The sequence below is a fragment of the Nicotiana tabacum genome, chromosome 20 (genome assembly GCF_000715075.1).
Source record: "Nicotiana tabacum cultivar K326 chromosome 20, ASM71507v2, whole genome shotgun sequence".
In the NCBI taxonomy this organism is placed as follows: Eukaryota; Viridiplantae; Streptophyta; class Magnoliopsida; order Solanales; family Solanaceae; genus Nicotiana; species Nicotiana tabacum.
Genome location: NC_134099.1, coordinates 1,274,863 through 1,297,279, shown reverse-complemented (window position 1 = coordinate 1,297,279; position 22,417 = coordinate 1,274,863). Strand labels below are relative to the sequence as shown.

General features: G+C 40.8%; 1 protein-coding gene across 1 annotated transcript; it reads right to left on the bottom strand.

Annotated features, from left to right (window-relative positions):
- Positions 1–382: 382 nt before the first annotated feature.
- On the bottom strand, positions 383–2,697 carry LOC107798502 (putative histone chaperone ASF1A). Its single transcript, XM_016621511.2, is given in 4 exon segments — positions 383–955; positions 958–1,027; positions 1,112–1,227; positions 2,365–2,697. Coding segments are annotated over 4 exon segments (678 nt in total). The 5' UTR covers positions 2,474–2,697; the 3' UTR covers positions 383–572.
- Positions 2,698–22,417: the final 19,720 nt, after the last annotated feature.

Here is a 22,417-nt window from a genome sequence, read left to right as displayed (position 1 = left end):
TACAGTGTCCTTTTTTCTTTTCTTTTCCTTGTCTTTCTTCAGTTTGTCTTCTTTATCTTTCATATACCTAGCCTTTTGGATAGGTCATTATGGATTACACCTTGTAAAATGTAAATGATTACAAAACTCATTCAACCTATTTAAATTTGGACGAGTTGAACAGAATAATTATGGGTCAAAATTGATGACCCTTGTTTCACCCCTCCAAAGCATACATTTTCTCAGCAAAATGCTGACAAAATATTATAAGTTGAACCATGGATATATTCATATTTGCCAATTTACAGCCAAATCTCACCACTAAGGCAAGGCAAAAAGCACAACACTGGAATTCGAGAACTAGATAAGAGACTGAAAAGGTGGCTGGTATAATAATCAGAGATAAAAACATTTGCAAATACCATATGTAATTCAATTCTGGACTGTAACCAAGCATTTAATTTAAGAATGATTTGTCTCAGCTACAACTCCAGCAGATACAACATTTCATGTGTACATTTCAAGGCATAAGTTAAAAAATACCATTCAGGCAGTGTGGATTTGAGACCATAACAAATTGGTACAAGACATCATTAAAATATCAAACTCTGAAGGAAAACTTTTGACACCAAAGCAACGGTCTTGCTTCTTGTTTCCCAGGCTTGAGGACACTGCCCATTACATTTATTGGGTGAAGCATTTGGTTCTTCTCCTTGCAAATTGACTTCTGCGGCATGGTCAGGAGAGGCAGGAGCCTGTTCTCCATTGTCATGGTCAGGAGAGGTAGGTTGTCCATTGTCATTGTTTTCTGGATGGAAATTAATGGGGAATTTCGTGACTCGGGGTTTATCAGCCAAAATATTCCTCTGGACCCTATCAAGCAAAACTTTCTGAGGTGGTTCCTCTTTTAATTGTTCATCATCGTAATCATTGTTCACATAATATCCTACTCGAATAAATTCTTGCCCCGCATAAGGCATGTTAATAGCAATACTGTGACACCAATAATATCTTCTTCACGAATTTTGGATGGTTCAGGAGGATCAGCCTGCAAAGTGGTTTCAGCATAAGTCTCAATTCCTCCAGCATAATAGTCAAGTGAGATTGCAAGGTTAAAGCGAGTAATAGTTACCTGAAGCACAAAACGATATTTCCCAACATTTACAGGTCCAACAAATACACTTTCTAGGAGTTGGTCATAAGTCTCATCCTCAGCAGATCCCACATAAGTTATCTTCCATTCTAAATCTAAAAAAAATTGAAATGGTCAACATTGGTGAAATAAGGTGATCCCTACTTATAACAATTAGAAGACTAGCGAAATCTGTCAGCAACGAACAACATTGTAATCTGAAGATCCAGAAAGAGAAAATCATTAAAGTTAAACTGAAATCTCCAGCTGCAAACAAGTAATATCCATTTTCCTTCCCCGATATACTAATGAACAAAGTTCAACAACAAAATGAATTTCACAGGATGAAGACAGTAGTACCTTAGTTAAACTATTTAAAGTCCCAAGGTCACAACTTCTTTTAGAGCTTCATCAATCACCACAAGCATTTCTTAGATCATTATCTGATTCATGATCTGAAATTGTCTTCTTATAGTATCCCTGCTTATAGTATAAAAGAAAAACGAATCCCTGTTTATAGTATGTCATGCTTAGTCAAAATGCTTTACCCCATATTTACTGTTCTCATGCAAGCAGTCTCATTTTTCAGTACATTCCTTTGCCTTTAGTGCGTATACATGCAGAAGGCACCTAATATTTGTATAGAAAACTAACTTAGCTAGTAATCAGGGGAAAATCCTTACTCTCTGAAAGACCAAATTCAAAGGTTTCAGAGTACATTCTACAACTAGCAAAGCAAAAAAATGGAACTCATGTGATTCCACTGTTCAGTTCACTATTTTAAAGAACTCTTAAAATGGGTATTGCGTCAACTGCAGTTGTGTCCCAGGAACCACGTTCCACGGCATATGTCACATTTGGTCTTTTCTCACTCTAATTTTCTCTGATGAGAAAGAGATGCACCCAAATGAATAACTCAAATGGTACTATAGGTCAGAGGCTCAAATTTTTTAATCTCTGGTATAAATTCCTAGCTCTACCACTACCTATGGCACATAGGCTCTAATTTCAATAGCTCACCCAGCAATTATTTCGAATTTTAATTCTTCAAGCTATATATGTATGTGTGTGTGTGTCTAAATCACCCTTGTTAAATTAAATAAAAAACAACATAATATAAACATATAGAGGCAAATATTGACTATATTACCATTGTTACACTACATGCATAAACTTTTGCTTAAATTTACCCGAAAACACAACAATTTTGACATCAGAATGGAAATTTAAGCAATGAAAATGAATAATTTTACCATCTTTAAGGGCATCGAGGCACTCATAAGAGATCTCGAACTGGAAAGGACTGAGAAACGGTGCCGGATTATCCAATACAGCAACGTTTGTAATGTTGACAGCGCTCATTCTTCTAGAAAATTTCCCAAATCCGAAACCCTAGATTGCTGAAAATGCTTTACTCAATGCTTCGAACGAAACCCTAATCGCTGCTGCAAATGAAAATACGAGCTCGCGAAAATTTTATTAGAAAGTTGTATAAATAAAGAGCAATTCAAAATTGGCGGGAGCTTTTGTAATTTCATTTTGTACTATTTGATAATAGCCCGCGAAAAATACTACAATGACTTGGTGGCCAAATGGACATTGAGTAATTTCTTGGCTTTTTGTTAAGTACTTTATAGTACAATTTTGCATTTTTTTTCCCTAACCAAATTGCTCCAATTTCTTTTTCTTTATTGCTTTAGGCATTCCGTGTGATCCATAGGTTACGAATTTAAGTGATGAAATCAGTCATTGATATTTGCGTCAAGGTTAACTGTCTACATTATACCTCTTAGGGTACGGTCAGAGTGCGAACCAGAATTTGAAATTTATAGGTTCTGAATTTGCCACACATAACCCATAACTCGTCTTAGTTATTGGGCTCGCAATTAAATTTTTATATATATTTAATGAATTTTCTAGTACAAATACAATGTTTAAACAAAAGTGACTTGGTTTGGCTAAACCCACACCTTATAGGTTAGCTCCGTCTCTGGGTATAGTTCTTACATAATGTTTTGTGCACCGGACTGACCTTTTATTGCTTTAGGTATTTGGTATTTCGAATCACTTTGAATAGACTCACCAAGAGAGTAACACATTTCCTATCAAAAGTTGTTTATTCATAGGACTTGAATCTAGTCTTATTAAGGGTTAATGAATGTCAATCAATCTTACCGTACTTCCTGATAATAATTATTAGTACCTGTATTAAAATATAGTTTCTTCATTATGCATATGGCCAATACAAGTGTTTTCTTAGTTATTTGACCTTTTTCACAATAAAAACTAACATTTGAGATTGATCAAGTGTTCATATTGATCATTGTCAAGTTGGACTAGCTAGGTTCTTTCATTCTAATGCTTTCCATGTTTGGTATAAGAAGAATGATATGACTAGCTTAAATTATGACTATGCTCTTAATCCCATGTCTAGCTCAAATTCTTAATCACATGCACACTTTAGTCGATGTAATTTTCAATACAATAAAGATTTTTGAAATATATTATTTCTAACAAAATTTCAAATTCATGGCATAGTTGATTATAAGTGCATGCAATAAAACATTATACTACTGATGTTTCGCTTGGGATCTTCACAACTAAGGGTATCAAATGAGTGGGTTAGGTAATATTTGGACGAGTCAAATTAGAATTATGCCAATAGTACATGATTAATACTCCACCCCACTCCAAATTTGTTTGTGTCAAGATGAACTAAATTACGGGTCATACATGTTTGACCAAAAAACATGAAACTCTTTGTTAAACTAATTAAATAAAAAGATAAGAGATTAATCATAGTTAAAGATAATATCCCTAGATCTAAAATCAGTTTGTATGGATGACATGGGACCTCGTAGAAGTGAATTTAATGCAATACATAATAAATATTGTTGTTATTAATATGGTGAGAGCAAGTAATAAATAACAATAATTGACACTAAATGTAAATAAGGAAGAAGATTCACCCAATAATGAAAAAGGTGAATGATTCTTTCTTCTGACAATGATAAATGACAAGAATATGAGAGAATATTATACACTTTCTCGGGTCTGCTGGAAATGACAATAGATTGAATGTAAGGATCGAATCTCTCTCAGAAAGTAGTTCTTTGTATTTATCTAGAAAGCTTACTTTTCAAGAGTATTCTTATCAAATGGAATATTACCTGTCTTTTGCCTTATCTCTCCTACTATATATATGGAATATTCTCAAAGAACTCTAAAAGGTACAACAGAAGGAATATTCAATGGAATATTCCCTTTGAAAGTTCCAAAGCTATACTGGTCGCTATTTCTGTTCCTGCTACTTGACCTCGGCCTTGATGAGCCATTCAACGGCTTGTTCTTGTTAACCACTGATTGACCTCGGTCAAGCTGCCTATAATGAGTTACAATTCTCACAACAATCACCTTTTTGCACCGAATTTCCTCAGTCGGATTTTGACCCATACAGTTAGTCCATCCATTTATTGAGGTCGTCTTTTGGTCGACTTCAATGAGCGGACTTCATTAGTCGCAGTTTTGAGAAATTCAGATGGGGAGGTCGAGTAGTGATAATCCTGGCCGAGATGGTGATGTGGCGCTTTGAGAGCCACACTTAATGACGCTGGTTCAGAATGACATCACAGCCTCACACGCCATCATTACGCATCTTCCTGATGCGTTACATCGTTCCCTGTGTCCTTTTCGTTTTGATCCTAATGCACTTGATGGTTATTTTTCTCGATTCGTGCGCTAGTGTTCTCTATAAATAAAGGGAGGAAACCCTTTGAATGAAACTTTACACTTTCCAATCTTTTGAACTTGCATATCTTCTTCTTCTTCTTTCTGTATTCCTATTTTTAGCAACCTTTGCCAACATCACTTCTGCACTTTCAATTCCTTCACAAATACACACAACAAAATATGGCTAGTGCATCTTCCAACCCTAAGGGGACCTCTTATACGATTCTGTTGTCAGTGGTCATGCCCTCTTATGATGAAGGGGAAGCCATTGTTGTAGAGGATGAAAGCTTCCCCGCCGTAGAGGAACTCATTCTTCGTAATGATAGGGCCAGGTCGAACTTCTTGAAGTCGCATGCGGATGAGCCTGAGCCTGCGAAATCCGAGATGGAAGCAGCCCATCTTGCCGTGCTTAGGACCAAGTACAACATTCGCGCTCACTCGATCTGGTCCCAACTGGGATCGACGTGATCCATATTCATCATCCTGGGTATTGCGCGTTTTACGCGTACCCATTCCAAGTGAGCTATTCTCTCCCTCTTCCCCCGTTGGCGGAGAAATTCTGTCGCTATTATGGCATCTGCCCGATTCAGCTCTCCCTCTATATTTACAAACTCTTTCTTATGTTGATAAAGTACGCAGAGCTGGCCGACCGTGGGATTTCCATCCTCCATCTGCTGCATCTTTTTTGTGCCAAGCTTCCACAGGGGTACGATGATATATCTCCGCCACCATGGGACTAAGGTACTGGTGGTAAAAATGGATGATAAGATGAATCGTCGATTTTGGGTCAACTTTTTCCACATCAAAATCGAGCACGTGGTGGTGAACCATAGTGGATTCCCTAAGGAGTGGAACTTCGCCCATAAGTGTTTTTGCTAACTGATGGTTTGTTCTCTCTTCGGTGACTTGATCGTTCTTCTTTCTTTTTGTGTAGCCGAGAAGGATCCTCCTATGTTGGTCACCAATATTCGCGACTGGGTGGCTCAAATTTTGCCCCACACGGTGAGAATCCGTGAATGGTCGTTGTCCAACAAGAAGTTTGGACGTAAACCTTCTTCGACCGGTAAGTCAAGTTTCGATCTTCAGTCACTTCGACCCTAATACCTTCTTCTTTTTCACTTACATAGTTTTTCTTTGTTGTTAGGTCGGAGGGTTCTGAGGAAAGAGAAGGCTCCCATCCCCGCTTTTCGTCAATCGAGTACCTCGACCGGGTCTCTTCTTGCTGTGACCGTAGGCGAGTCTGCACAGACTGTTGCTTCTTCTCAGGCCCCGGCCCTGCATAGGCCTGGTCGTCGAGGGGCTGCCCCATCAGCGGAGACTATGACTTCTCTTATACTGTATTTGGTGGATGAGTCATCGCTGAGCGAATGGGAAGCAGTTTTGCTAAAAAGGCGGAGAGTAGAGGTCGACGGCGAGGCAGTAGGGCACGAAGAGCCAACTAGGGGCAATCCCAAGCCGGTCGCGATCACGCCCAAGGGTGGCATGTTTTTGGACGCAGAGACTGCTTCCCTTTCAAATGTGGAGATTGCTCTCTTGTTAGAGGTCGCCGTCGAAGGAGGAGGGCGATCAGAGGCAACAGAGGTCATTCTGAGGAGTGATCCGTCGACATCAGAGCGGGCTGACGTTCCTTACTCTGCCGATGAGAGGGAGAAAGGTGTGGCTGTAGATGACTATGAGTCTGATTCCGACATCGAACCCGAAAAGGAAAGGATGTTCAATAAGGGGTTTACCCGGGTCGAGGTGAGAACGGATGGATCTACTCGTTCTATAGTCATTCCCTTGGACTGCGACCTATTGATGAACATAGAGAATGTGTCCCTTCTTTGGTCCCTCTTTGCTCTGGCACCGAGAACAAAACTCTATAGTCATTTAAGGATGTCGATCTGTCGTTGTGCATATCCGGAATAGCTTTGAGGGTGAGTTTGTATTTTTGTTTTTATTGTTCTTATACCTTGCATCTTTTCTCCTTTTTATTTTTACTAACTCTTTTCGGCTCTTCCTTTTTCCCTTAGACTCTCATTTTGGATATCGAGAGTGCCCATTGAGAGGAGAAGCGGAAAATTATTTTCAAGAAAATTGTTTTGAAGTATCGCAAGTATCATGACAAGTATCGTGATATGCATGCCCGGTTTAGCGCGGACGGTAATTTCCAGTCCCTTAGAGATGAGTTGGAGCAGAAGGACGATGAGATCGTGAGGGTCATCAGTAGATACAGTGAGCTTGGAGGAGCGCTTAGAGCCAAGAAGGACGAGCTCGAAGTGAGCAAGGGGGTCATGGATGAGTGTGTCAACCTTCCAGCTCAAGTGGCGTCCCTACGGGGCCTATCTTGAGCAGAGCTCGATCAGAGCTAACGGCTTAAGTGATGAGTTGATCGAAAAAGCGGCAGAGTAGGAGAGGGCCGAGGAGGCCAGAGCGGCAGCTTTCGCGAAGGTGGCGCATTAGAGGATACCATCTGTGTCCTTAGATCTAAGGGGGCAAATGATGCGGAGACGACCGCACTCAAGGAGGTGAGGTTTGACAAAGGGATTGGTGGTATTGAGAAAGATATTTCGGACCTAAATGAGCATATCGCCGCTCTTGAGGCCGAAAAGGCACAGATACTGTCTCAACCGTCTTCATCTCATGCTTCCACTTATCCTGATGCTCCACGATATTTGTATGAGAAGTGGATTCATGTTGAGGCTCAACTAGACATATTCAGGGGCTTGACGACGACGGGGAGGGTTTCTGAGGCTGAGTTTGAAGATGTTCGTGCTAAGGCGCGCACAGCTCGGGTCACCTGTGATTATGATCCTGCTACGCTGGGGCCGGTGATGGTGAAGATGACTTGGACGGGCTTGAGCCAGATGCCTGGTATGATGACGAATATTCTGATGGTAAGGACGATGGTAGAGGTGATGGTTGGGGCGATGCTGCTGATAATGCTTTGTTATCTTTTGCTTTTATTTTTGTGGGCATCTTTTCGGCCCTTGTAAGATACCCTTTGATTTGGAATGCTACTTTTGCTATTTATTTCTGAGTCTCCTATTTTTGTTTCTTGAATATTATCCTCAATTGATTGCCTTGATTAAAAGAATAGTGTTGGTAGGCGTTAGCTCGAATGTGATCGAGTGTCTTTGATTACTTCGAGCGAAGTCGAACGTTGCCATAATTAACTCAAACAAGGTTATTCTATGAGTCAAGTTTGAGTTAGGTCGAATGTAAGTTGAATTCGAGCGAGGTCGAATGTCACTCAACTAATTCGAACTAGGCCGAATGTGAGTGTCTTAATTAATTCAAACGAGGTCGAATGTGAGTTGATTCGAGCGAGGTCGAATGTTACTCTTGATTAATTCGAGAGAGGTCTAATGTGAGTTGATCCGAGAGAGGTCGAATATTACTCTTAATTAATTCAAATGAGGTCGAATGTGAGTTGATTCGAGCGAGGTCGAATGTTACACTTGATTGATTTGAGTGAGGTCGAATATGAGTCGATTCGAGCGAGGTCGAATGTTGACTCATAGTTAATTCGAACGAGGTCGAATATGAGTCGGTTTGAGTGAGGTCGAATGTTGACTCGTAATTGATTCAAACGAGCTAGAATGTGAGTCGATTCGAGCGAGGTCAAATGTTGACTTGTAGCTGATTCGAATGAGGTCAAATGTGAGTCAATTCGAGCGAGGTCAAATGTTGACTCGTAGTTGATTCGAGCGAGGTCGAATGTGAGTTGATTCGAGCAAGGTCGAATGTTGACTCGTAGTTGATTTGAATGGGGTTGAATGTGAGTGCATTGATTGGTGCGGAGTTAAAACTTGGTGGAGACATAGGCGAACATCATGTGTTTGTATGCTTTGCTTACATATATACATTGGAGAAGTTTACACGTTTTTCGGGCTGGTATTCCAGTCCCAGTCCCAATCTATCTAGTCCTTTTATTGTTCAGCCTGGAGAAGTATTCGAGGAGTCGAGCAATAAACTTGCCAACTTGTAATCTCACTTTCTCGTGCCTTTAACTTCGAAATTTCCTCCTTGTTGCCTCGTTAAAAAACTCCCCGAGAAAATCCAATTGGGACAAAACTCAAGTGAGGGAAAAAGTGTACGGCTCAGAGAACATCTTTCCTTAGAAATTAAAGTACTTGAGGTGGGAGATGTTCTAGTTGTTTGGTAATAGTTTCCCCTCCATTGTTTCTAGTTAGAACGACACTTTGCTTGCTGCCGTCGTGATTTTGTACGAGCCGTCCCAATTAGTTCCTAGCTTTCCTTCTTGTGGGTCTTTGCTTGCTAGTGTTTTGGCTTTGAGTACGTAGTTTCCTACTTTGAGCGGTCTAATCTTGGCCTTTTTGTTGTAATATCGCTCTGCCTGTTGTTTCTGAGCAACCATTCTTATGTAAGCTATATCTCTTCGTTCTTCAGCCTAGTTGAGGTCTTGCCTCTTACTTTCATCGTTTCTTGGCCCGCTCTCGTGTGAGTACCTTAGACTTGGTTCTCCGACCTCGACCGATATTACGACATCAGTCCCATAGACCAGTGAGTATGGTGTTTCTCCTGTGCTTGTTTTCGGCGTTGTGTGGTATGCCCATAGCACTTCCGGCAACAACTCCGGCCACAGTCCCTTGGCGTTCTCGAGCTTTTTTTTCATGATTTTCAATATTGATTTGTTGGAGGACTCTGCTTGCCCATTGCCCGCAGGATGATATGGTATGGAAAGTATTCTTTTGATATGCTATTTCTCGAAAAACTCGACAATCTTTTTTCAGTGAATTGGGGCCCATTGTCACAACTGATTTCTTTGGGGAGGCCAAAATGGCACACGATATTCCTCTATATGAAGGTAATCACTTCTTGCTCACATATTTGGGCGAATGCACCTGCTTCTATCGACGAATGGAGGAGACTGACCACATTCCCTTCTCCGGTTATGCTTTTAGTAGTCGTTGCTAGTTTGGCAAGGTCGTCTGCTTCGATATTTTGTGCTTGAGGAATTTGGTCGAGCTAGCATTCATCCAACTCGGGTAACAACTTGCAAATCTCATCTTGGTATTTTTGTAGTCATTGTTCCTTGATCTGGAAAGTCCTTGTGACTTGATTGACGATGAGTTGAGAGTCGCACCGTAGGACGACTTGCTTTGCTCTATACTTGAGTGCTAACTTTAGCCCTGCAATCACGGCCTCGTAATCAGCTTCGTTGTTAGTCATATCTAGGCATCTTATGGACTGACAAATTACTTTGCCTATTGGGACATCGAGCACGAGTCTCAGTCCTGATCCCGACGCGTTAGAGGCGCCATCTGTAGACAACACCCATAGGTCGTGTATTTTGGGGGAAGTATAGCTTCTTTTTTGACTTCAGGCATTATTCTTGTTCTGAAGTCGGCGAGCACTTGCGACTTTATCATCGTTCGCAGCTGATAGGTTATATCGTGCTTGCTCAATTCTATGGCCCATTTGGCTAATCTGCCCAACAGCTCGGGTCTGTGCAGATTACTCCTCAGGGGTGTCGCGCCCCCTTTTCCTTCCGCGGAAATCAGGTTTATGACATTTTGGTATAGGACAACTCTTTCCTTTAGGGAAAGGAGTTTGCATTTTTGAAGAGTCACCACCTAAGGATTTAAGGTGCATTAGGACACCTATGGGGGTTCATTTATAACTACGTTTGATAACCAGAGACGAGGTAAGGGCTTGAAATTATCCTAAGGGGAAGATGTTAGGCACCCCTCAGGATCCACTAGTATGGTTCCCGACCAAACAGTTTTTTGTGAATTTGTACAATTAGCAAATAGACAAGTAGGGCTCACATAATAGGGGATTTAAGTTTTGATAAACAGGTGTTTGAGAAACAATTAATGAAAAACAAGACTTTTTGAAAAGAATTACAATCTAAGCATAAAGGGGGGGGGGGGGGGGGTCCTAGGTTTGTTTATAATATGGATCACATCAATGCAATACCCGGTATGACACTCCTCAAAAACGGGCTATACGTGGCATTAATGCACCGGACATCATATCTATATCTACTCTTTCTCGCCTCGTGAAGGTAATTAAAGAGAGGGTTGGTCTCGACCCCCTATTGCATGCTGTTACCCGTCCCTTCCTATCAGTCCCGAGGGAATTTAGGACTTCTATCATATGAGAGAGGTTCTAGGCAGACCCTTAGGTTTAAAGGCAAAATGCTAGGCGACAAATAAAAACACATAGGACTGCATTTAGAGGGGGAAACACAGAGAAGCGGATAGAAGGCTCAGGTATACCTCCACAAGTAATGCACATAGACAGCACGGCTCATACACATATAAGGTCCACATTTTAACTCAGAATCCTAAAGCATGGTATCTAAGTGACAACAACAGAATTAGATTTATCACATGACTCAGATAAGAAGTCTGAATCCGACTTGCCTACTGATTTTAATAGTTGATAGTTAAACACTAATCACAGAGACCGTTCTGGTTTTATTTAAGTGATTGCCTAAGTAATATGCAGCAGTTACTCATAATTATTAAAATATTTTGAAGATTATTTTTTTTACCTAAAACGTGTTGTTCTAAATATTGCAAAGATATGCAGGGATTATTACCATTTTGCTTAAAGCAGGATGAGACCGTTGATACTCCTTTTCATTCATCAGTAGTTTAACTAAGCATAGCCGAGTGAGTATGAACTAAAACCTAATCATGGTATCTAACAATTTATATGCAGGATTCCTAAAGCAGGATTTCTAAATGCACAACATGATTGCAGAATTTCCTAAGAGCAGGATTTCTAAATGCACAGCATGGTTGCAGAATTTCCTGAGAGCAGGATTACTAAATGCACAACATGATTGCAGAATTTCCTAAGAGCGGGATTTCTAAATGCATGTATGAATCCTAAGCATGGTTTCTATTGCGCAATTAAAATATAAACCTAATAACATGTTTTCTACCCTTAATAACTATAGCATGTATATTTACCCCATCCCTTTTCACTAGCCACCCCAGTACTTGTTTACAATAGATTATTATAGACTAACATTGACATGAAATACATAAGTAGAAATGAAAAATAGGAAGTTACACCATAGAGAGCCTGATTAGGGCTTCCTCCCTGAGTTATGTAATAAATCACCTCAAGTGCCAAGATTGTTCCATAGCCTTCTCATATCTGGGTGTGTCAGAGTTCCCTAAGGACCTCAAGGGATCCCGAGCAGTGCTCACACCCAGATTTCATAGCCAAGACAGAGTAAGTGCAGTGTGGAAAGGCCAACTTTTATGTGTCCAAGTTCAGAAGGAACTCAAGGGTCCCAAGACAAGGCTCACACAAAAAGGGCAGAACCTAGTGGTCTAAGAGTATAGTGAAAGTGCAGGACACATGTTTGAAAGGAGTTTTGTTTAAAAGCTGGATTGAAAAGTCCATTTTGAAAGCAATTAGTAACAGAGATAGTTGAAAGAAGTTGTATCAGTAAGACAGGGTTCAAACACTTCAGGGTAAGACCACACACAGCAAGTGAATGAATTTAGTAATCACATATGGGGTAAAAAGAGGTTTGGGGATACATATATATTGACTACAGACACGTGACCCCAATAGAAGTATTAGGACTAGTTGGGACATTGCTCAGAGATGGTTGGACACTGGCATAATCACAAACTAGTCATGAACACATAGAGGAGGGATAGGGGATTTGGGATTCACAAGATGGTAAGAGCACAGAATACAATCGTCCAGGCATGCTTAAGTCACATGACTTTAAAGGGGAGGGGGATCATATCAGCATGCTTGGATACAAACTTCACAACAAAAACCACAAGTAAAAGCAGGCCATTAATAAAAGAAACCGAAACAGGAATAGAAACATGTTGTTGTTGAGGCTTTAACTTAAACTAGAACATACCAGTTAAGGAAGCAAAGTGCAGAAAGTAAAGCAAGTAGAGTTACACAGTCTAGCCTTGGCTTTCAGCCGGCTAGTCAAGCAGTTAGCACAAGTAGCAGAGAGAGAGGAGAGAGTTTTTATGTGTTTTTTTTTGAACTAATTATTCGTGTGTTAAGATTGTAGAAGAGAGTCGTTTATATAGTAGTTTGAAAACTGGTTAAAATAAGGCAAGAATCAATTCTTCAGTAATTATAGAACTCAATATAAAGAATTGGTTCGAATCTCCTTTTGATTAAGGGAGTCAGTGGGAATGGTAAAGAGTAGGTGACAAATAAGGAAAGAAATCATACATGGCTGGAGTATAACAGATAAGGAAAGATTTCAAAAATAGTACCAGTATAGAACAAGTAATTAAGGCTAGGTTCAGAAAGTTTTCCAACTAAGGAGACAATCAATAGCAATGCAGACAAGGCAAGGAGAATTAATTAAGATAAGCAACTAATCAAATTAAGTGGAAAGTTAGGGGCCGAGATTCAGTAGCATAGAGTAGGGCCAAATTCATAAAGCCCTGATTAACGCCACAACTTAGTAGAAAAAATAAGTATCATAGCAAAATAGGGTATGGAAAATCAGTCAGCTTAACAGACGGGGCAAAGCTTTTAGGGTTTTTGAAAGAAAATTTTCAATCACCATCGATTAAGGAAACCAGACTTGATCAAAAGGGAGTCATGACTCTATACTTTCAACATATAAATAGAGGAGGTCCACAAATATAGCAAGAAAAACATATTTGAAGCATAGTCACAGAAAGAAACGAAAGATGAACAAACAAAGTGAGCATAGTCATACAAAATCGATATAAGTAGGCTAGGGATTCCGGAACACATATTCAAAGCAGAGTAATCACAGGATTCAAGTAAGCAGGCTAACACACAGACATGAAGTAGAGAAAGCATGCTAACACTCAAAGAAGCAAAGTAAGGAAAATTATAGAAACAAAGTAAAGAAAATCTTTAAAAAAAGGCTTTTTAACAGAGTCAAGTTAAAAGCAGTAAGAGCACAAAATCGGTAAAAAAAAACAAGGGAAAGGGTTTAATCATACGAAATCAGTCAGAACATGCGTAAAAGAACTCCGAGAAACCCTAGTTTTAGAAAAAGAATGATTAAAATCGAAATAGTTAGGGTCTGAGAAGAATCGAGCAATAGCAAACTAGGGTTTCAAAAAAAAAATAGTAGAGATAAAGAGAATCGGTTAAAAACTCATGGATCTACCTAGATCTAAGACAGATCTAAAGAAAAGTGAAAAATCTCAAGAGTTAGGGTTTCAGAGAACCCAGAGAAGATGAGAAAACCTTAGAACGTTACCGGTTTTAGCCAGAAAAGTCATGGATCTCACTCGAACAGCCATGAATGGCCGGAAAATGGCATGAATGACCATGGATAGACTCTTGGAAGGTTTTGAACAAGATCTGGACTAGATATCTTCGAGATACCTCCATGAAATCACAAAAACAAGCAACCAGAAGACGTAGGAGACAAGTATATATCTCGAACAGCCATGGGAATCCATGGATCGATGAGGATCGAAGGGATTAGGGCTAGTTTTGGGTGGCGACGGCTAGGGTTAGGACTAGGTCTCTGAGAGACGGAGAGATTTGGGGATTCTAGGGCGACTGTTTAGTAAAAATGAATTAGGTTAGGGGGTCGTTCAGGTTAAAAATGGTAAGAAGTAACGTGGACCGTTGATATGGGAGATCAACAGTCAAGATTAGAAAGGGTAGGTGGGGTTCCGGGTTTGGGTATGGGTTAAAAGGGTGTTGGTCGGGTTTTAATTGTAAAATTGGGCTGGAGATTGAGGTCCTGATTTGGCTATAATTGAAAGCCAATTTGGCTATAATTTAAATAGTCAGTTTTCCCTATTTAATTTATAAAAATAGTAAATAATTTCTGAAAAATATTTTAAAATGATAAAATGATTTAAAATACATATTTGGCAATTTAGAAATACAAGATCCAATTTTTATGCATATAAAACATAATTAAACCTTAAAAGGGCTAATATTGCGATTATGTGCAATTTAGCTTTAAAAATACTAAATGTAGTTATAAAAATATATAAAAATTACATTAGCCATATTTTGGCATAAATATAGAAATACAATATATGAATAATAAAAATACTAATTTTGGAAATAATTATTGGGAATTTTATAGATAAAAAGGGGGGAAATAAATTAATTTATAACCTTAAAATTATGGAAAAAATAATAAAAACCTTGGACATGCTTATATATGCATATATATGCTATTTTTAAGGTATTTTGAATATTGAAAATATATAGGGGAAAATTGGGTATCAACAGCTGCCCCTCTTTACCTGGGAAGGATGAAAGATTTTTCGGGTAAAGAAATGATGACCAATTTTGATCGAACGAAAAGGTTTGAAGAGGTTAGGCCGCACCATGGCCTCTGAGCTACCTACATATCCCTGGTTACACAGGAATCAGGCCGTATGTAGTTCATGATTCACCCGCAGAGTATTCCGATGAAGACATTTCAAGAACGGACGCAATATCCAGGGCCGGGTGAGTGAAAGGTTTACGAGAATGGTTAGGTTGATATGGTTGCGGGAACTAAAGCGGGATCGCTCCTGCCGGGATGGACGTTGCTCGCCAGTTTACCTGCAATTAGAAACAATACAAGCGCATACTATGCATAAATTTAAACATGATGCAAATTCCCGTTGGATAATGAATGTAGTATTCGGACGGTGGGAATGATGTCCTTAGACCATGATGTTCTGGGCCATAAAGCATATGATAAGGGATTCGCCGGCCATGAAATGATGTTCTCGGGCTATGAGGATGGTGCCTCCGAACCATGACACCATTGAATAATGATATGTAAAAAATTGAAAGAGATCCTCAAGCTATGACATGGTGTTCTCGGGCTATGAAGATAGTGCCTCCGAACGATGACGCCTTTGGATGAGTTGGTGATATTTCAGCCCACGAAGGATGCAGTAGTATGATGCGAACAAGACAGAGCTTAGTATTGCGAATTGAAGGGCAGAGCTTAGCCCATAAGAAAAGCAGGATAAATAGTGCTTCGGATAACGCTTAGTTTCGAAGAAAATGGGAGGCAGCGCCTAGCCTTGGAAGGCAGAATTATAGCCTTATGCAAAGATGCGAATGCAGATGGAGGTAGAGCTTAACCTCAGAAGGCAGAATGGTAGCCTTATGCAATGCAGATGTAGATGGAGGTAGAGCTTAACCTCGGAAGGCAGAATGGTAGCCTTATGTAAGTTGGAAGGCAAAATGGTAGCCTTATGCAATGCGAATGCAGATGGAGATATCGTTTAGTCTCAGAAGGCAGAATGGTAGCTTTATATAGATTGGAAGGCAGAATAGTAGCCTTATGAAATGCAGATACAGATGGAGGTAGAGTTTAACCTCGGAAGGCAGAATGGTAGCCTTATGCAAGTTGGAAGGCAGAATAGTAGCCTTATGCAATGCAGATGTAGATGGAGACAACGTTTAGTCTTAGAAGGCAGAATGGTAGACTTATGCAGATTGGAAGGCAGAATAGTAGCCTTATGCAATGCGGATGTAGATGGAGGTAGAGCTTAACCTCGAAAGGCAGAATGGTAGCCTTATGCAGATTGGAAGGCAAAATAGTAGCCTTATGCAATGCATATACAGGTGGAGGTAGAGCTTAACCTCAGAAGGCAGAATGGTAGCCTTATGCAAGAATGCAGATGGAGACGACATTTAGTCTCGGAAGGCAAAATAGTAGCCTTATGCAATGCAGATGCATGTGGAGGTAGAGCTTAACCTCGGAAGGCAGAATGGTAGCATTGTGCAAGAATACAGATGGAGACAACGTTTAGTCTCAGAAGGTCAGAATGATAACCTTATGCAAGAAATAAGGTAACAAATGACAGTAGAGTTTTCTTAGCTGATAGCATATTGCGGCGTTGTGATTACTTGGAGCATTGTGACATACGAAACATCACTGGTGTGTGCTGATAGCAAATGTTGGCAGGTGCAATGGTTCTTAGAATTGTATTCTTGACCAATGTTTGTCACATGGGTGTACAGTATGTTTAATGTTTTCGCAATCCTAATGCCTGCATTCAAAGAAAAATCATGAGTTTTGCAAGGGGGAAGGTTAGTTCGTATCCCCGCTGGCTTTGCTTGACTCGTTAGGCTCTGATCTGGTGATACCATCTGTATCATTGGGGTAGCGTTTCTAAACAAAGAAGTTGCAATAATACTCATGCATGATTTTGTAAAAGTATGACATAAATGCATAATTAAAAATAGCTTTTAGATGAACCGCCGACTGTGACATAGCTCGGGACATCGCAACCTCTCCTGCTGTGGAATTTTGAGGGTCCTCAAAATTCTGCCCCAGTTTCCAATTGCAGGGAAAAATAAAATTTTATTGAATTGTGACCAAACCCATAGGGCTGCCTATGTATCTCCTCTTAAACGAGAATCAGGTCAGGCATAGTTCAATTTACATCATATAAGGAAAGCATAAAGATTGCACATAGTAACGCTTGACTGCATCTGAATTGATCGGCTTTGGCCAGAATTCTCCGTCCATTTCTACAAGTATGAGGGCTCCTCCTATCAAAACCCGGCGAACCATGTATGGACCCTGCCAATTGGGAGAGAACTTCCCTTTGGCTTCATCTTGATGCAGAAAAATTTTCTTTAACACCAACTATCCCGGTGCGAACTGTCTTGGCTTGACTCTTTTGTTGAAAGCTCTGGACATTCTATTCTGATAGAGTTGACCATGGCAGATTACATTCATTCTCTTTCCGTCTATAAGGGCTAGTTTCTCATAACGACTTTTTACCCACTCCGCGTCGTCGAGCTCAGCTTCTTGTATGATTCTTAGGGAAGGAATTTCTACCTCAGCGGGGATGACAACCTTTGTACCGTAAACCAGCATATAGGGGGTTGCCCCGGTTGATGTGTGGACTGTGGTACGATACCCCAGTAGAGCAAATGATAACTTCTTATGCCACTGTCTGTGATTCTTTATCATTTTCCTCAATATCTTCTTGATATTCTTGTTGGCGGCTTCTACAACTCCATTCATCTGAGGTCTGTTGGTTGTGGAATTCTTGCGTTTAATCTTGAAAGTTTCGCACATAGCTTTCATCAAGTCGCTATTGAGGTTGGATCCATTATCAGTAATGATTGACTCTGGGATTCTGTATCGACAAACGATGCGGTCGCAAACAAAATCTGCCACGACTTTCTTAGTCACTGCTTTTAAGATGTTGCTTAGACCCATTTGGTGAAATAGTCTATGGATACTAGGATAAACTTGTGTCCATTGGAAGCAGCAGGATCGATTGGTCCAATAACATCCATCCAACAGGCGGCGAACGCCCATGATGAGCTTGTTGTGTTGAGCTCGCTTGGAGGTACCTTTATCATGTCTGCATGTGTCTGACAATGGTGGTATTTCCAGACATACTGGATGCAGTCTGTTTCCATAGTCATCCAAAAGTAACCAGCCTGGAGTATCTTCTTTGCTAAGACAAAACTGTTCATATGTGGGCTGCAGGTCGCTGCATGGATTTCATCTAGTAGCCTGGATGCTTCCTTTGCGTTAACATATCTTAATAATCCTAAATCGGGAGTCCTCATATATAGGATTCCTCTCATGTGAAAGAAGTTGTTGGACAATCTCCGAAGTGTGCATTTCTGAGTAGGATTTGCAAGCTATAGGTACTCTCCTTTTGCCAAATATTCTTTGATATCATGAAACCAAGGCTTTCCATCTGCTTCCTCTTCAACATGGGCACAGTAAGCTGGCTGATGGATTTTCACCGGAATAGGATCAATGAAATTCTTATCGGGATGCTGTATCATGGATGATAGGGTAGCAAATGCATCGGCGAACTCATTCTGGACTCTAGGAACATGCTGGAATTCCGTCTTCGTGAACCTCTTTCTCAATTCCTGTACGTGATGCAGATACGAGAGTATCTTGGAGTTCTTAGTTGTCCATTCTCCTCGTACCTGATGTATAAGTAAGTCTGAATCTCCAATCACTAGCAGCTCTTGAACGTTCATGTTAATGGGCATTTTGAGTCCTAAAATGCAGGCTTCATACTCTGCCATATTGTTGGTGCAGGGGAACCTGAGTTTGGCAGACACCGGATAATGCTGACCAGTTTATGATATTAGGACTGCTCCTATGCCAACTCCTTTGAAGTTTGATGCTCCATCGAAGAACATTCTCCAACCGTCATAGGATTCTGCAATGTCTTCTCCTATGAATGATACCTCTTCATCGGGAAAATACATTTTTAGGGGTTCGTATCCTCCATCTACGGGGTTTTCAGCAAGGTGGTCTGCCAGTGCATGTCCCTTGACCGCTTTATGAGTTACGTAAACAATGTCGAACTCACTCGATAGGATTTGCCACTTGGCTAGCTTGCTGGTGGGCATGGGCTTCTGAAAGATGTACTTCAAGGGATCCATTCTCGATATGAGATATGTAGTATAGGCGCAGAAGTAATATCTCAGCTTCTGAGCTACCCAAGTCAAAGCATAACAGGTGTGCTCCAATAGAGAATATCGGGCCTCGTACGGGGTGAACTTCTTACTGAGATAATAAATGGCTTGTTCCTTTCTCCCTGTTTCATCATGCTGCCCCAGAACGCAGCCGAAAGCTCCATCTAACACTGCAAGGTAGAGTAATAAGGGTCTACCTGGCTCGGGCGGGACTAGGACTGGTGGTGTTGACAAGTACTCCTTGATTTTATCGAAGGCCTTTTGGCAGTCATCAGTCCATTTGGTGGTGGCGTCCTTCTTTAACATCTTAAAGATTGGCTCACAGATGACTGTAGACTGTGTTATGAATCGGCTGATATAGTTAAGCCTTCCCAAGAAACTCATCACATCCTTCTTGTTCTTTGGCGGTGGTAGTTCTTGAATGTCTTTGATTTTCGATGGATCCAGTTCTATTCCTCGACGGCTCACAATAAACCCAAGCAACTTCCCAGCAGGAACCCCAAATGCGCACTTTGCTGGGTTTAACTTCAGGTTGTATCTTCGCAGTCTATTGAAGAACTTCCTCAAATCTTCTATGTGGTCAGTGGCCTTCTTGGATTTGATAATAACATCATCCACATATACCTCTATCTCCTTGTGTATCATATAAAGATGGTAGTCATGGCCCTCATGTAGATGGCCCCTGCATTCTTCAGGCCGAATGACATTATCTTGTAACAGTACACTCCCCACGGCGTAATGAAAGTCGTTTTTTCAGCATCTTCCTCGTCCATCCAGATCTGATGATAACCTGCGAAGCAATCGACGAATGACTGTAGCTCATGCTTGGTGCAATTGTCAATCAGAATATGTATATTTGGCAAAGGGAAGTCATTTTTTGGACTGGTCCGGTTGAGATCCCGGTAGTCGACACAAACTCTGACCTTCCCATCCTTCTTTGGCACTAGCACAATGTTGGCTAACCATGTCGGGTATTCTACTACCCTGAGAACCTTAGCTTTGATCTTCTTGTTGACTTCTTCCTTGATTTTCAAACTTATATCAGGATTGAACTTTCTGAGCTTTTGCTTTACTGGTGGACACATTGGATTGGTTGGCAGTTTGTGAGCCACAATGGACGTACTCAGACCAGTCATGTCATCATACAACCAAGCAATTATGTCCTCATACTCCTTTAGAAATTCTGTGTATTCTTTCTTTTCTTATGGCGATAGGTGAATGCTGATTCGAGTTTCTTTGACTTTTTTGGCATCCCCCAGATTGACAATTTCGGTCTCATCCAGGTTGGACTTAGGTCTGTTCTCAAAGTTCTCAACTTCTTTGACAATATCGTCAGGTATGTCATCTTCCTCTGAATCAATGTTCGTTTGTTGTGTTGTCTCATTGCATGTCACAATCATTGGTTCATCAAGACAAGTAATAGTAATGTTGTATAGGTAAAGTAATAAGAGAAAACGATAGCAATAAGTATTAATTCATAATAAAATGCTTTTGATAAGTTGAATAACTATTTTGAACATTGGGGATCTTATGGCGAGAATTGAAAAATACGAAAAGGAAACAGTGAATAATACTTGTTTTAGCCTTGCTACCCCGAGGCTCGTCGGGCTTTGGTTGTCCTGATGGTCCAATTCTTGAGATGTGCCCCTCTGCTCACAGCCTGTATGGAAGGGCCTTCATCTCCCTCCTCCTCGAGAATAACGCAACAGTCCATATCATTGTCCTCTAGAAACAAGTTTTTCACTACTACAAGTGCCTCTTCTTCATCTAACCCATAAATAATGTCAGCCTGTTGGAAAGTCTGCTCCAGATGTGGTATTGGTTGCTCTAGTGGGTAGTAAGGACCGCGCCATGGTGGCGACCAGTTATTGAATTCTTCCCAGGTGTATTCATATCCCAAATCGAAGGTAGTGCCATGTTTCTTGAGTTTTATGAGTTTAGATATTCCTTGGAGGTCCTTGCCGAGCCCTTTGCCAGGTTCATACCCACTCCAACTCAGTATACTCTCGATTTTGTTATCCTACTATTTGTCTTTATCGATAGCATTGGCCCGCTCAATGTGGTGGTAAGTTTCTCCACCCAGCTTTCTTCTTCCCTCGATTGCCGGAATAGAATGGCGACTGTATATAGGGTTGCTACAGTCGCCGTGAATGATCACTTCCTGGTGATTCCATTCGAACTTTACTGCCTGATGTAGTGTTGATGCTACGACCCCAACAGCATGAATCCACGGTCGTCCTAACAGCAAGTTGTAAGACGCTGGTACATCTATCACCTGGAAATCAACCTTGAACTAGGTTGGTCTTATCTGCAGGCATAGACTAATCTCTCCAATGGTGGACCTCTGAGAACCATCGAAGGCTTTCACATTGATCGCTCCATCCTTTATCTCATGCAACCCTTTACCCAACTTTTTGAGTGTTACCAGCGGACAAATGTTAAGACTGGAACCTCCATCGATTAGGATTCTAGTAATGAAATAATCTTCGCATTGCACAGTGATGTGCAGTGCTTTGTTGTGCCTTAGCCCTTCAGGTGGTAGGCTCGTCCTCATGAAAGGTGATCTTATTGCTTTCCAACACTTGTCCTACCATATTAACCATTTCCCTGCTAGTGATGTTACTTGGTACGTATGCTTCATTTAGCACCTTTAACAAAGCATTCTTTGTGCGTCTCAAAATTTTGCAGCAAGGAGAGAATGGATATTTGTGCTGGCATCTTGTTCAATTGGTCGATGACTGAATATTCCTTGGCCTGTATTTTCCTCCAAAGGTCATCCGGACCTGTCTCAATGAGGGGCGACCGATTGGAGGCCTGCTTACTTGACTCAACCAAATGTTCAGGAGTATAGACTCTACTAGTTCTTGTCATACCCTATGCTTCGATAGTTTCTTCAACCCTGACCTTACCCTTCCTTTTCGCCTCGACTGTATAGTCCCAGGGTATAGCATTTGTATAGAATGGTGTCATGGTTGACATTGCCACTCGGATCGGTGCGACTATCCTCACTTCAAATGGAACATGTACCTTGGGTGGCAAGACTGCAACCTCAAATGGTGCGAGTGCATTTGCTGGAGACACGAATTCAACCTCAATTGGTGCCCGTGTCTTTGCGGGTGGCGCTGCTTCAAACTCAAGAGGTATAGACGTATTCACCTCAGCGTCCTCGGACGGTTGGATCTGGACTATGATTGTATTGAGAGT